Raw genomic sequence first — 16,419 nt, forward strand, 5'->3', positions numbered from 1 at the left:
AGGTCATCTAGGTCACGGGCTGCTTTCATCCCACCAAAACAGGGGAATGCGTGGCTAAAAGGAATCGTGGGTAATCCTCCCAGCCTCCTTCAATGTGGAACTATTTCAGAACTATTTCATTTTAGCCAGTGTTTTATCCTCCAGAAAGGGATGATTAATCTCTTTATTCGGGTTTTAAAACAGGAACACGAATGGCTTAAAAACATGAACCTGAATGAGGTTAATCTCTCTCTCTCTCTCTCTCTCTCTCTCTCGCTCTGTTGCTCTCCAGAGTAACCCCAAATGAACAATAAAACAGCCCATATCGTTTTCTCTCATAGATTTTATTTCAGTTACCATAAGCAGACAAGGAGGGCAAGGAGGGTAATGCCAATAAAATATAACTATCCATTCAAATATAGCATTTTAATCTACATAAAACACATTGAAGACAGAAGCAACAGTGAAAAATGATGTAATCATGCAGATTCAGTGGAATAAACAACAGACCACCTGCTATTCCTGAACGCAGTACCACTACACTAACACACACTGTTCTACACACCCGTGATCAGTTAAATAGGTTGGGTATCACTGGTTCATTAAACACTGAAATTTATATGTACATGATTTCTCTAAATATCTGCAACTACAAAAAATCATAAAACTGTGTCAGAAACTTGTCCTAGAGGCTATTGCAGTCTTTCCTAACCCCGGCCCAGGGTTAAATAAAGAAAAACTGTGGTTTTAAGTCAGAGTGAATGGGAAGTCTTCTGTTTTCTTCCATATTCTGTCATGTTTCAGAGCAAAACCTGGAAACAGGGAGGGTTTCTGAGCTAGCTGGGCCCTTCCGCTCGATGATAGGTGGGGTGTTGGGTGGGAGAGACGAAACATATTATGGATGACATGCGTGATAGCGTGATGCGTATCCTTTTTCGGAGCAACACATCTGTAGTATCTCCTCACCAAGTTCCACCATTTCTTGGTTATGTTTAAATCTATTTTGTTCACATTTCTCTTTATTTTCATAGTTTTTGCATGAATTGTGTAACCAACATTCGACAGCCTTGTAGCACGTTAGCTTCCCTGCATGTTTGTTTCTCTGCAAAAAGGCAAACAGGTAATACAGAAAATGTGCACAAAATTAGTTAGAACATGAAAAAAGATGAAAAAGATGAGACGACTACAGATGCAAAGAAGACAGTCGGCAGACGCTATCCTGAATAGCAGTCATTCCACTTCAAAGAAAGACTGCAAATTTTGTCTTCTAAATTATATGATCTGATGAATCTTGCTTAATATGAACAGGAACAAGAACTAACAAGGTAAAAAAGAGGTTCATTAGGATTTCAGGTTCATTTTTCTGTGTGATTTGTGCACAGTGAGTGAGAAAAAGGCACTAAATGACTCTATAATTTACAGTGACATTTTGAGAGGCACTCTCTCCTGGTTGGCTTTTCCAGACGGTGGAGGGTTCTGATAGGACAGTCTTACAAAGACGACTATCAGTATGATCCCTGTGAAGGAAGATACAAAGAAAGTTACCTCCTAAAAAGTTTTGACAAGTCATATGTTGTAAAAGCCTCTAAACTGGGGGCCACCATGGGCTGGAGTTTAGGGAACCAGCCTTGCAATCGGAAGGTCGCCGGTTCGAGCCCCAGCACCGACAGTAGGTGACTGAGATGTCCTACAGCAAGACACCTAACCCCCAACTGCTCCGGGCAAGTGTGCTCACTGCCTCCTAGTGTGTGTGTGTGCTCACCAGCATGTATGTGGTGTTTCACTTTACGGATGAGTTAAATGCGGAGGTGAAATTTCCCTGTCGTGGGACTATTAAGGGTCTCTTCAAAAAACATATGGGCAGTATTTTGTACTGTTCATACACATTGACATGCTTGGAAATGCCAGATGTTTTTATGAGATTAATAGAATCTTGGTAGATTAACGGGTAGGTAGGCTCAGATAAGCTTTGCGCCCTCTAGTCTCCCCATATGGATGAAAAATATATGTACACATACACTAACCATGTATATGTTCAAATGTTTAATATATTTATGTAATATATAATATACACTTTGTTTGAAGATGCTAAATTGGAGTTTATTGGGGGAGCTTTTCAGCCATGCTAACTTGAGACGCCCATAACTTTCAGCTTCACCTTCATGAGTTGTTGGATTGTTTTGGAAATTTCACACTATGTTTGTTCCCACTTTAATAAGCATTCCTTTCCACATTTAGCCCAAACCTTCTCATGGCCATATATTGTAATCACCATATACACATTTAAATCAAGTAAATTCAATCCATTCATTTATTTCAGTGTAGTAACAGCACTGTCTGGAACAACACTGAGCTATTTCACACTCAGCATTGTGCTTACCAATGACTCCGAGAGTTCCCAGCAGGATACCCAGAGTGGACTGGATCGTGGGCATCCCTGCGAGCTGCTTGGCTGCGGTCCGGCAGTTCCCCCTCACGTTACATGTGCACACAGTCACTGTGAGGAGAGAGATGGAGTGAGTATTGAGCCCTGCTTACATAGAGGACAGCAGCAGTGAGGTGTAAATGGAGGAGTAAACAGGGACAGGACGTTCTCAGCACGCTTCCATGGCTTCAGGCTGGGAAAGAGCCACAGGGAAAAGAATGATCAGACTCGGACTGACGCACCTGTGGCTGCGAGAACAGAATTCTCAGCACCACAAGTATGTACAGCACACGCGCATACACAAACACACTGACACAGACTCAGGCTTGTTTTCATACCAGCATATCAAACCGATCAGGCATAACATTCTGACCACCTCCTTGTTTCTACACTCACTGTCCATTTTATCAGCTCCACTTACTGTATAGCTGCACTTTGTAGTTCTACAGTTACAGACTGTAGTCCATCTGTTTCTCTGATACTCTGTTACCCTGTTCTTCAGTGGTCAGGACCCCCATGGACCCTCACAGAGCAGGTACTATCTGGGTGGTGGATCATTCTCAGCACTGCAGTAACACTGATGTGGTGGTGGTGTATTAGTGTGTGTTGTGCTGGTACGAGTAGATCAGACACAGCAGTGCTGCTGGAGTTTTTTCCACTCACTGTCCACTCTATTAGACACCCCAACTTTGTCAATCCACCTTGTAGATGTAAAGTCAGAGACGATAGCTAGTTAAACACCTCAGTGTCACTGCTGGACTGAAGATAGGCCACCAACCAAAAACAAACAGCATCCTACGACCACTGATGAAGGACTAGAGGATGAACAACACAAACTGTGCAGCAGGAGATGAGCTATCGTCTCTGACTCTACATCTACAAGTCTGTAATTGTAGATGTATAAAGTGCCCCTATATAGTAAGTGGAGCTGATAAAAATGGGTGTAGAAACAAGGAGGTGGTGATAATGTTATGCCTGATTGGTGTATATAGACTCTGAGACCACCCTTCACCCTCCACCTACAGTTTCTTTTTCTACATTCTTTTCAGGAGACCTGCTTTCAGTTCTTCAAAGAAATCTGCAGGGATGTTATTTCTTAACACCTCCAAAGTTCAGTGCTAGGCTACATTCACATTACAACCCTCCTTGCTCAAATCAGACTTTTTGCTCAAGTCTGATCTCTCTCACACTGTGGTTCACACTTGTTGAGGTAAGTGACTCAAATCTGTCATTAATGTGATGAACCGGCGTCCTGAAATGACCCACTACTCAATAACGTCACCTGACTGAATCACTGCATCATCAGCACAAACTAACGAGCAGAACGAGCTTCGCTGAGAAGATCATTAACTCTGATCAGCTCTCGGCTTCATTATTAGAGCCAGATGAAGGAGAAAAAGATCAGATGAGCTGCTTTTCCACCGTTTACAGGCTTTAACTTCTGTTCGGCGCTGCTGCCATGGTAACGCTGAATGATGGCGCACACTCCGTGGAAAAAAGTACATGGATTCCCATCCATCCCCATGGCCACGAATCGGATACGTATCCGATCTAGGACCACATGTGAAAGTGGGTCAGGTCAGATTTGAAAAGATCAGATTTGCGTCCACACAGCCCTGAAAACACCAGATCTGAGTCACACTGGGGCAAAAATTTGTGCCACTTCGACCAGGTAATGTGAACGTGGCCTTAGATGTTGAGGTCTGGACTCTGGGGTGGCCAATCCATTGTTCCGAGAGCACTTTCTTCGTCTGATTTCTTCTTTTTTGCCTTCTTCTTTTGACTATTTTCTTTTTTCAGTGAGGGCCTCTTGACAGCTATACATCCTTTATCCTTTACACATCCATAGCGCTGAGTGGTCTTCTCACAGTGGAAGCATGGACAGATACAGATCTGAAGGGAGAGTGGAGCTTGATTTTCTCCTCTCTCCCAGAGATGAAGGGTTTAAGTGCTGTTTATCTGATGGAGCAGTTTTGGTGTCTATCAGGTCTTCCAGGTGGTTGTTAACAACCCCATTTTCTCTGTAGCTTTTAACTTCCAGTTTTAGAAACTCTTGCTTTTTATTCCCACTTATTTTCCTTTAACTTTCCTCTTCCTTTTGCAAGCAGATTATCTTATATCTAATCTCATCTGAAATATCTCCTGAGAAATAAATATCTTGGCTTTATGGTCATTTTGACTGAAAATTAAATATATTAAGGATGATCTCTGATTTTTTATATGTAGTAATAATACATCCTATATATACATAAAACATATAGACATACCTTAACCTCAGGTACCAAAAAGAAAGAAACACACAGTCAAACACATACTTGCATACACACACACACACACATGCACACACACACACACGTGCGCATGCACACACACTATCTCTAACTAATTGAGCAAGCAATTGCACGCATTATGATTAAGCAATGCGATTATCATCAATTATTTCTGCTAATGTCTTTGTCCCCAGTGGCCCGAGGACTGGGTACTGAACCAGTAAATATTAGCATTGCATGAATTTTAACATGCAGGATGGCGCAGACTCAGAGCTGGCAATGCTCTACCCAAGTACAGCCAGCTCTGGGCCTAATGTGGGCAGAATGACAATATGAATGAAAACACCTGGTGCACTGATCCAGACAAGATGTGCTCATTTTTTGTTGATGTACTACACATGTACTTTACACTCCTCATGTTAAAGGAGTAATAAAGTTAAAAATGCTAATACCTGCCAATGGGAACAGAGCTCATTTACATATATCAGTCTTAAAGGCAAAGTAACAAGATTTAATACAATTATTAGTTCTGGTGATCATGTGGTTAGTGTTTCTGCAGAATATCCTATCTTCTGTTTGGGTCTTCAGGCATCCTAATCACTTGTTCATGATGTCTCTGATTGCCTTCCATTATGTTGTTGGTTGTCCTTTTCCTCTTTTATCCTCCAATGTTTTATTAGTATTATTGTTTTTTACTGCTGATTAGTTCAAAATCAGGATTCAGTTATCTGGGCTTTCTGTGATTGGTGAGGCTTGATGTGGTCAAGGAGCCATTTACTTGTTTTCTTGCCATCCAAGGTACTTTCAAAAGTCTTGACCAACACCAAAATGCTAAAACTGGTCCAGCTCTTTAATTGTCCAGTTTTCATACCCAAAAAAAACAGATGAAAAGATGAAAACCCGAGCAAATCTTTGTGTACAGAAACAAATCATTAATATTTTTGCACTTTTTAAGCTCCTTCATCCTTGTTCTGCAGAGTGTCAACTGTGCTTAATCCATAAGTAATTCATGTAGCTAAAATTGTCCACCATGTCCCATATCTTCACCATCAACCGGTAAAGTTAACATTTTTCCTCGTTCCCATTTTTCCCATGTTGTTCTCATAACCTTTGTTGTTGTCATATTGAGCTGAAGTCCCATGTTTTCACTAATATGGCCTAATAATGGCATTCATGTCTTCTTCATTATCCCCTGTGAGTGTCAGGAAATCCTCATATTGAAGGTTATGAATGTGTATGGTGATAGTGGGCAGCCTTGGCTAACCCCTTTACTGATCTCTGTCTGTTTGTCCATTTTCTGTCATTTCTGTGGCTTGTTGAGGTCAAGATGCTCTGGTATACCCATTTTCCTGAGGACATTCCATAATTTTACAGTCGAGTGCTTTACTGTCGTCAGTGAACTGCAGCAAGAGCAGCCTGTTTAATACTAAGCCACAAACACAGGTTGGGAAATGGTCTTATTGAAAGGAATTGTGACCTTTGTTGGTACATAAAAAACACACAGATGTCAAAAATGGACCGTAGGGGAGAAGTAATATACAAAAAAAGTACAATATGAATTCTTTAAGGGAGCAGTTCTCAAACCAGCCCCCAAGCACTTTTTTTGGTTTTCCTGTTCTAAGACCCCATGCAGCTCATTACTGGGCTTTACTGAGTAGTTGTAATTGAGAAAAAAACCAGTAAAGTTTTACATAAATCATCAGGAACATCTGTTTTGAGAAATGAGATCATACTATAACCGTAAATGATCAGTGAATTGTTGCTACTTTTAATATTAATTTGCTGTTGAACTCATTTTTGGATAACTAACAGCACATCTGTCATTAATCACAACATCATTTTATTGATGGGAAAGTGGCCAGTTTAGCAACAGGTGCATTGAATGTATAATAAATCCAAAGAATGTTTAAAATAGCATCACGTATATTAAATAGGGGTGAATCATCCTGTGCAGTGAATGTCACAGCCTCCAATTATACTGCTACAGTTACGTCACCCATGATGAGCAAGCCTGCACAAACAGGTTACATCAAGTAAACCCTTTTATTTGCCTCCCACCAAACCATCCCTTACACTGTGGAGCGTACTGAAAGCTCTCTTACCTGGCAGGTTGATGAAGGTGCTTCTGGGAGGAGAGCTGCTGTCCGAGATGGTGAACGGGACAGTATAAACATCGGGGGACATATATGCGATGTTCAGAGAGAGGTTGGTATGAGTGTCTGTGGAGAAAAAGATCTTTCAGAGTCAAAATCAGGAAACAGACTAAGCTTGTCAAACCATTAATCATTAAGTTAGACATTAACCACAGTGGCTGACACCAGGGGGCGTAACCAGTCAAAATACCCCCTGTTATTCGGGGGTCCCATGTTACCTGGCTACTCTAGCATTGTTTGGCTGATTTTAGCTCTCACTGTAGCGGCAACAAAATGTTCAGTTCAATCATTTTTCTTCAAGACATTCTCTTGTCTAGTTTAGTAACGTGCTCTTTTTACATTAACTGAGATCTTACACATTTCCTCTTGTGTATTTGGTTTGAGAAATGAGTAACAATCAGTGGTCGACAAAGTACATAAATCATGTGCTTGAGTTAAAGTAGAGATACCCAAGGTAAAATATTACTCCAGTAAAAGTAGAAGTTCCTCCTTTTAGACCTCCACTTGAGTAAAAGTACTAAAGTATTTGCTTTCAAATGTACTTAAGTATCAAAAGTAAAAGTACTAAAAGATTAATTAGCTTAATGCAACTAAAGTTTAATAAAAATCATAAAAAATAAAAAATCCTCCAATGCCAAAAAAATAAAAAAGAAAAAGAAAAAAGTATTTGTTGCCATATGGCAACACCATGCAGTATAGAGTAATATTCAATATGTGATACATTCAGCTGACCATAAAAGCCTGTCAAAATGGATCTGAGTAGCAAACATCAACATTCCCAGTATTTAGTTGTTGGAATGCCCATGTGACTCCCATGTGTAGAACATGTTATGCTTTCATTCTCAATTCCTCAGCATCATGATGAGGAGTGAGGGAGTTTTAGTTGTATAGCTTGTGGTGGTGCAGCTCAAATACCAAAATACAGGGACAGATGAACATAACCTGTATCTAATCAGGACTTAGCTCCATGACGTTAGAGCAGGAGCCCAGTGCAATAAAGAGGGGCTGTTATCAACCTCAGTTTACTCTTATCACTTCTCCTAAAAGCCCCCTGCCGTCTTTTGACACCAACAGTCTTTAATGTTCCACTGGGTTAGTGGAGGTGAAGAGGCTGTGATGATGCTGGAGTCGTATCTCCTGCATGTATCTCTTCTGTCAGAGGTGAAGAGTATGTTACACATGGGCTTGGCTTCAAAAGGGAGTCCACAAACTTAAAATAAAGGTGCCAGAAAGGATTCTGTGGAGTTCTATATGCCTTTGGTTCTTTGATGAACCCTGGAATGGACGGTTCTTAAAAAAGAAGCATGTTTGTAAATGAGTGTCTTTTTAAGGTTCTAAGAACTTTTACATAATGTACATCCATTCAAAGAACCTTTATTTATTGTTTTGCACAGCATTTTCAAGAAAATAAAATTTGGGTGACAGATTTTCATTATTTGTTAGCTACATTATTGCAGTGCAAAGCTAAAGAAACTAACTTCAGACACCAAACATAAAAACATGAAAACATTTCCTGCATATCGTTGCTTTTCAAGGAAAAACAAGTGTCTCCACAATAGTAAGTTTACTGAATGTTACTGAAGCAATTGAGCAAAGCAATGGCTGTTAAGCAGTAATTTGAGGGTTTAGAAAACAGCAGCAGGTTTTGATTGGCCAGAACAGCATTCACTGAAAACAAATCTAATTTAATCATTGCTGAAGTTCAGCATAATGAACATTCTGGCGCCATTTGTTTGGGTGGCCTCTGATACTGCGGCTGTGCCCCTGAGTGATGTTTGAAGGAATGAAGGAAGGTGAAAAGTCCCTTCTAAACAACTGAGGTCCTCATAGCTAGTTACAGACATGTTACAGGAAAAGGGAAAAATGTTCTTTACTTTTAGGCCCGATCATGAAGCATCATGAAGATGCTGAGATTTTCGTTGGGAGTGACAAGGCTGGACAAGATTAGAAATGAGCAGATCAGCGGGACAGTGAAGGTGGAGCAGTTTGGAGATAAAGTCAGAGAGGCCAGGTTGAGATGGTTTGGACATGTGTTGAGGAGGAATAGTGGATATATTGGGCAAAGAATGTTGGACATGGAGCTGCCGGGTAGAAGGAGAAGAGGTAGACCTCAGAGAAGGTTTATGGATGTAGTGAAGGTGGACATGGAGATGGTTGGTGTGAAAGTAGAGGAGGCAGTAGATAGGGCAAGATGTAGGCAGATGATCCGCTGTGGCGACCCCTAAAGGGAGCAGCCGAAAGAAGAAGACGACTTTTAGGCCCGATCCCATTTCACCCCTCGCCCCTACCACTTCGCCCTTAGCCCTCCGTTTTGTGCGTTCACGTCTAGGGTTAGGGTGTTAGATAGAGGGGTAGGGCGAAGTGTTGGAGCTACATGACCCTCCAAATGGAGTGCAATGAGAAAAAAAGAAAAACCGGCAAGACGGCTACGCAAGAGACCAAAGAAACCCACAAATCGGAGAATTTTCTCTGTTAAAAAATTACGATAACCACAGTTTTATCTTTAATGTCGTTTCAGTGTGTTATGATATACATTTTCATCATAACATCTATAAACAAATCACTAATAGCATGCTAACGTCTCGGTAGCTAGCCATCTAACTTTCCTGTTCCACCTTAAAACTGCTTCATATCTGACTTCAGCTTCATATCACCAATGAATCAGTGGTGGGCGATAATAAATAATTGCCCCTCTTTGAAGGCGTCTGATGCCCTAAATGTAACTAAAGCCCAGCAGTGAGGAGCTGAACTTTCCCCTCCTCTGCTGTCCCTGCAGACGGGCAGGGTCGCCTACAGAGCAGCGCTGGTAGCTGTTAATGAAGTGATGCTCTTTATTTGAGGGTCCCATTTCATAGGGCAAGATTTCAGCCACTACCCCTTGTAACTCAGCTCCAATGGGGTTTAGGGTGACACTCTATTCTATTGGACCATTCATTGTGGAATTTTCACAAGATAAAAAATAGAATAAAAATAGAGATACTTTCTTTTTTTCCTCTGCTGTTTGGGCTTCGGGTATGATCTGTGGCTGGGTGACTTCGTGTATACAATGGGCTGCGTATTTGCTGGGAGGAATGAGTAGTTCTAGTTGAGAGGAACAGTCTCTTACTCGTCTCCAAGCAACACAGCAGCAGCCTATTGTACAGCAGCAGCCTATCAAACTGTCCTTGAAGTGCTTTCCTGAAATGCTGCAGCACAAGGAGTTTGAAAAGGTCTGAGGCAAAGCGTCAATGATTGGCAACAGGAGACTGAGCAGAAACATTGGGTATTTGTTTCAGCTTAATGGGGAGACAGTAAAAAGTTAATGTAAAATTTGACACAAAGGGAGGCACAACGACAGTGGAGTAGAGTGTAGAGTCCTTAGTTTCAACTATTTAGTTTCATTCGCCTTCATTCTTCTCCTGAAAGAATTATCAGCTTCATTTGATTCTGACTGTGCAGGTGTATTGAATCATTTGTAGAATTTCTTGCCAAAATCAGAGATGACAGTCTCACAGGGCAGGTGTGATCCCTTAATGAGAACGTCTTAGAACCACAATTAGCAAATTTGGGCTGCATGTGGGCAGAACTCATATCAAAAGTGTCAGATGGACAGCAAGTCTGTCGTTAGCCCGTGGATGTAACATAGGTCAGCATAGCTGAAAAGTGCCCCCAGAAAACTCTGTAAAACATGTAAAGGTTTGTTGCAGTAAAAAAATAAACATTATCTCTCGCAAGGGAAGAACAGCTCTGCTAAACTGGACTACCGATATCGAATACCTGAGTTATTGTCTTCAAACCAAGTATTTAGGTGGTTTCATTAAATGGGTTTAGTGCATTGAACATAACTGGGCTCTGGAAAAGTTCATGTTCAGGAATTCTTTTTAGTTAATGATAGTTTTTCACTAACTAGCTTGTTTTGCAAGTGAAAGAAAGAAAGGACAGAAAGAAAGAAAGAAAGAAAGAAAGAAAGAAAGAAAGAAAGAAAGAGAGAAAAGAAAGAAAAGAATGGGGTTGGTGTTTTGAGCACGCCTGTGTTCCTGAGGTGTTCATGGTTAGGAATGAATGTTAGCTACTGATAACTAGCTAGCTTGTTTTCATTAGTAAAGAAAAGAAGACTGAAAATCCAAAAGAAAACAAGAAAGAAAAAGAGTAAGAAAGAAAGAAAGAAAGAGGGTAAGAAAGAAAGAAAGCAAGAAAATGAGCAAGCAAGAAAGAAAGAAAGCAAGAAAGAAAGAGAGAAAGAAAGAAAGGAAGCAAGAAAATGAGCAAGCAAGAAAGAAAGAAAGGAAGCAAGAAAATGAGCAAGCAAGAAAGAAAGAAAGCAAGAAAGAAAGAGAGAAAGAAAGGAAGCAAGCAAGCAAGAAAGAAAGAAAGAAAGAAAGAAAGCAAGAAAGAAAGAAAGAAAGAGAGTAAGAAAGAAAGAAAGCAAGAAAGAAAGAGAGAAAGAAAGGAAGCAAGCAAGCAAGAAAGAAAGAAAGAAAGAAAGGAAAGAATGGGGTTGGTGTTTTGAGCACTCCTGAGGTGTTCATGGTTAGGAATGAATGTTAGCTACTGATCACGTTTCACTAGCTAGCTTGTTTTGTTTGGGACTGGACGCTGTAAGAGCTGAACTGGGGGGCCGGTTTCACAGGCTGTACCCTTGTTAACGGCAGATTTCATTGCACTCCAACGCTAAATGTTTAAGCTGTCCTCAGATGCGTGTTCCTTTAAAAGATCACATCGGGCCATGTAAAACTACAGGGATGACTGCGACCATGAAGCTGTCTTTAAAAAGAACAGTATTCCCAGACTATCAAAACAATGAACACTCTGCTGCAATCTCTATTCATTATTTCATGCACAGCAGTTTATGGGCACTTGTGTGAAGAGGCAGTGCACTGCAAACCCTCAGAGACACACACTCAGAGGACTCTCTACAGGGGGTGAGATACAGCAAGAGAAAAGAGCCCTACGTCACACACCTGCCAGAACGTCAGAGTGTAAGAAGAAAATAGGAAGACTTGCTGCTGTTTGTGAGTAATTAGGCGAACAGTAACAGCAACAGCACATGTGGCCTTTCAGGCAATGGAGCCCCAGCTGTGACATCACACAGACTAAAGGAAATATAATTACCCCATACCAGGCGAGAGGAGGCCTGTAATGCAGCTGATCACAACCGAGAGGCAATGAAGACATGGAAAGAAAGAAAGAAGGAAAGAACGAAAAAGAAAGGGAAGGAGAAACAAAGGAAGACAGAAAAGTAAAGAAACAGAAAAGAATGAAGAAACCAAAAAGAAAAAGAATGAAAGAAAGAACACGAATGAATGAACAAACAGAAACAGGCAGGGAGACACAGGCAGACGTTTGACTCAGTGAATCGATACAGACGCAGTCATCCCGGCCAAGTCAACATGTTCTCCAGCATCAGCATCGTCACATTAGTGATGGTTACAGCCGCAGGAACTGAGCCACTGCACTTATTACAGGCAGCTCTGAGCCGTCTGAGCAGACGGGGGGGGGGGCAATTTCCTCCAGCCCACTGTCTTTCAGCACACTCGGCTCTCTGCACACGGCCGAACCGGCAGGTGTCTGTATTAGGCCTAATTCAGATGACGTCTTTCACTTACTGGATCGGCACACGGCCACTGAAAATGTTATTTTCTGAATTTCCATTTTTATCCGGGCCGACGTCATCGAAGCAAAGGCCCATCGTAACCTAGCCAGCGTCAGCAGGGTTGAGCCAGCCTTTGGGTTCGAGTCTAAAGAGGTAATTAAACGGATGTTCTTTACACGTGCCTGAAACACTCAAGTCTGCCAGAACAAAGTCACAAGGGTAGAGTCACCATGTGTGACCTAAGCATTTGACCAACAGTGTCTAAGGAAGCAATGAGCAGGGTAGCCTTTATTATATTATTGCCAGAGAGGCTGTTAGGTTTAGCCTTTTATTATGGTCAAGGATCACTCGCTTTGACAAGACTAATGACTTCTCAAAAATAAAAGATACTAAACAGTGTGTTTACATGCACTCAGTGATTTGATGACTGTAGATTGTGTCAGGAATCCATTCAACATGTTTACATCCACTTGAGTGATCAGATAATGCGAAACTCCGGGTCTACATGAGTCAGACAGTAATCAGATTTCAGCTGTACGATGAGCCAATAAACTCACAGAAGAAGACATGACGCAAACATAACATAAAACTCAAACTTCATACCTCAGCTTTTTAAAAAAAAAAATATTGCGCAACTTTACCTGAAAATATGAACATACATCATCTACAAGATAAATAATAATTAAATCATTAATTTCATCAAGCGTATATTTGGTTTCAGTGTGGCTTCACAAGAGTTTTACTGCATCTCGCGGCAATGCTGGCTTACTTCCGGTACTGCAGTCTGTTTTCACACATGCGCAGACTGAGAATTCGAAAGAAATCAGAGTAAGAGTTCGCATGCACTGAGAAATCTGACTACTGAGCTGAAATCCAGCTCTCTTCAACAGATTTCTTAATCAGGCCTAACTCCGATCTAAGACATTGGAGTGTGCTGTTTACATGACCATATGAATAATCAGATAACTGCAGAAATCCAATTATGATTGGATTATTATGTGCATGTAAATGCACTCACTGTCTGTAATTTTAGTTCGTTTCATGAAATAGAATCATCGTGCTTGTTCTCATGCTCTACAAGTATTGTAATAATATTCTCATTTAATTCTTTAGATTTGATCGGAAACTTAAGGGTTACAATCTTGAAACAGCCAACCAAAATAAGTCAAAACATAATTTCTCTCTCCCTCACAAGGCTAATGTTGTTATCCCACCAAGGCATCTTTAACAAAACTGCGCTGCCAATGATCTTCTCTCTGTTCAAGTTAGACAAACTTTCCAAGAGAAAGCTAACAAAACCTAGCAAGCATAAGTGAGCTGACAAATCTGCAACATCACCTATATACATCACGCCTGTTCAATTGTAGCCACTTTGGTAGCTGTTTCAGTGCTATAGCAGACAGCAAGCTGTGAACTGATGGCTGTCAATCACGTGTGCTTATCGGAATATTAGGCCATGCCAAAATAACTCATAGATAGATCTGATAAGTAATTTTTAAGCCATGTTTTATGATTTTGGTTAAATTGTTTTTTTTTTTCATTCAAACTTTACAGAATGTTTAATATAACACTCAGTATCCTGCAAACATTCTTAATATTTTACACTGAGACTTTCACTACCAACATAATTAGGAAGTGAAATCAACTTATGACATTTTGATTTCCAAAGGAGAAGACCAATTAGGACAGAAAAAACCTCACTCTAGGCCTTCTGGAAGTCCTAGATATGGGGTTCTGTCTAAAAACGTCATCCATCAGTTGTCATTTGTTAGAAATGCAAAACACTGTCAGCACTATGGAAGGGCTTTTTACTGAAAGAAGCACTGCAACACTGCAACATATAAAGCAAAATATATGTTATTGTCTGTTATAAGCTGGGAATAAACCCTATGGAATGTCTTTAGCTTTAAATGTTAATGTTTAATCTAGAACTACCAAAAAATGTTCACCAGTGCTAGCTTAGCGCTAACATGCTAGAAATCCTATCAGAAATCCCACAAGGGACTAGAAACAATAGCTTCAACATATAGGTGTTTGTCATTTTATGACAAATTTTGACATTTAAGGCCCAAATTGAAGGACAACCGCTTGATGTGGAAAGAAGTGATTGTCAAAATGGTGCTGCTGCAAAAACAGACCTGTGTGAAACAAAGTGGCCACCAAGTAATTCGGTATGTGTAACACCAAAGAAAAAAGACAGGATGAACCTATCAAACTTTTTTCAATCCGCTGTCTATCGATTTACAATGAAAAGCTGTGTTATCATAATGTGTAGAGAAGTATTGTTGACTACCAAGCACTTATCTTGATAAATGCTTGTTTCCTGTTGGACTGGTAAACAGTTGGTGAATTATGTGAACAACCAATTAGAGTGAAACTGTGGTCATCTTAGTGTACAATACATGTGTATTGTCAATGTAAATCAATTTATTGTATACAAAAGTGTACACAACTTTGGATGGAGCATCTGAGGCTGAGCCTACAAGCAGGGTGACTTACCATTAATAGGTGTCAGTTTCCAGTTGCGGCGCACTATGGGGTCACTGCGGAGGGAGAAGTTGAGTCGGCCACCATGCTGTGGGCCGTCACTGTCCCGGGATGCTAGCACCAGGGCCTGGTCCTCCCACCGTGGAGTACACAGGTACTTCCATGAGTAATCACCCACCAGAACCGGACTGTTATCATTCACATCCAAAATATGCACGGTGACCAGTGCGGAAGCAGAGAGAGACGAGTTGCCTAGAAGATGGAGAAGAAAAAGTCGGATATAAACTCACTGGCCACTTGATCAGAAACACTTATCTTGTGCTTCCACTCACTGGCCTGTATATAAGGTCTGACCACCAGATAGGTTCACTATACAGGGGTACAAGTGCATTGTAGCCCATATGTTGACATGTACAAATTGCTGACCTCTACCCCATTCATCACAGGTTATTCCAGGACCAGATGTTATTTGGTTTAGGAATTGTTCTCAGCGCAACTGTGACCGTGACATGGTAGTGTCCAAGAGCTGCTATGTGGTCCAAGAGCAGCTCTGTTGTCAGAACTGACCACTGATGAAGGGCTAAAGAACTGCATACAAGAACTTTTTATAGTATAACATTTCTTGCCATTGATTTCAATCAAAGTGATGCTTTGATGGACAACAGGCACTAAATGTAATACAGTGTGTGAACGATTAGTTTAAATTTTGATGGCGCATACCATGCATCAGCCAAACGGAGATGGTTTTGGGACGGGGCTTTATACAGTGGAAAAGAAACTAATTACTGCTCAGCTCAGGTTCAGAGCTAAACAATTCACATCTAAAGATACAGCAGGTCTGCAACTGGTCCCATCCACATCTTTTTTGCTTCATTTTATAAAAAGAACCGCAACTGTCAGTGGTTTTTGCTTATAAGCTTTCAAGTTTGAATGAGTTTCCCACTTATATTGATCTCCGCCCACAAACACTCCCACAACAAACCAGCAATGCGTATCAAAGCTGGTTTTTGACAGATACCAAAATGTCTTGTGAACATGGCTTACCACTAACTGTGCATCACCAGATGAACTACACTTTGCTTGAACCCTGCAACACAATACTGATAAAATCATGCCATGGAAGATATATGGATATGCTCCCTGCGGCTGTATGTTGGCGCAGTCTTGGGCTAGAGGTTAGGGAACCGGCCCTGTGACCTGATCCCCAGAGCCGACAGTACATGACTGAGGTGTCCTTAAGCAAGGCACCTAACTCCCAACTGCTCCCCGCTGCCTGCCACTGCTTCGGACAAGCTTGCTCACTGCCCCCTAGGGTGTGTGTGCTCACTAGTGTGTATGTAGTGTTTCACTTCACGGACGGGTTAAATGTACTGTGGGGAAATGTATTGTGCTATGTACACATCACATATCTGTATATATATATGTATATATATATATATATATATATATATATATATATATATATATATATATATATATATATATATATATATATATATGAGAAAGGTAGTCTGATGATATGATAAATATGTT

General features: G+C 40.8%; 1 protein-coding gene across 1 annotated transcript in view; it reads right to left on the bottom strand.

The window, feature by feature from the left end:
- Window positions 1-359: 359 nt before the first annotated feature.
- The window catches only part of cdh16 (cadherin 16, KSP-cadherin), a 71,980-nt gene continuing 55,920 nt past the window's right edge, over window positions 360-16,419 (bottom strand). The window contains exons 15-18 of the mRNA XM_017723712.2: window positions 14,899-15,138; window positions 6,777-6,893; window positions 2,360-2,476; window positions 360-1,496 (exon numbers count right to left, since the gene is read on the bottom strand). Coding sequence (XP_017579201.1) covers window positions 1,396-1,496; window positions 2,360-2,476; window positions 6,777-6,893; window positions 14,899-15,138 — 575 coding nt within the window. The 3' untranslated portion in view covers window positions 360-1,395. The remainder of the gene's footprint in view (window positions 1,497-2,359; window positions 2,477-6,776; window positions 6,894-14,898; window positions 15,139-16,419) is intronic.

The sequence above is a fragment of the Pygocentrus nattereri genome, chromosome 25, assembly GCF_015220715.1.
Source record: "Pygocentrus nattereri isolate fPygNat1 chromosome 25, fPygNat1.pri, whole genome shotgun sequence".
Lineage (NCBI taxonomy): Eukaryota > Metazoa > Chordata > Actinopteri > Characiformes > Serrasalmidae > Pygocentrus > Pygocentrus nattereri.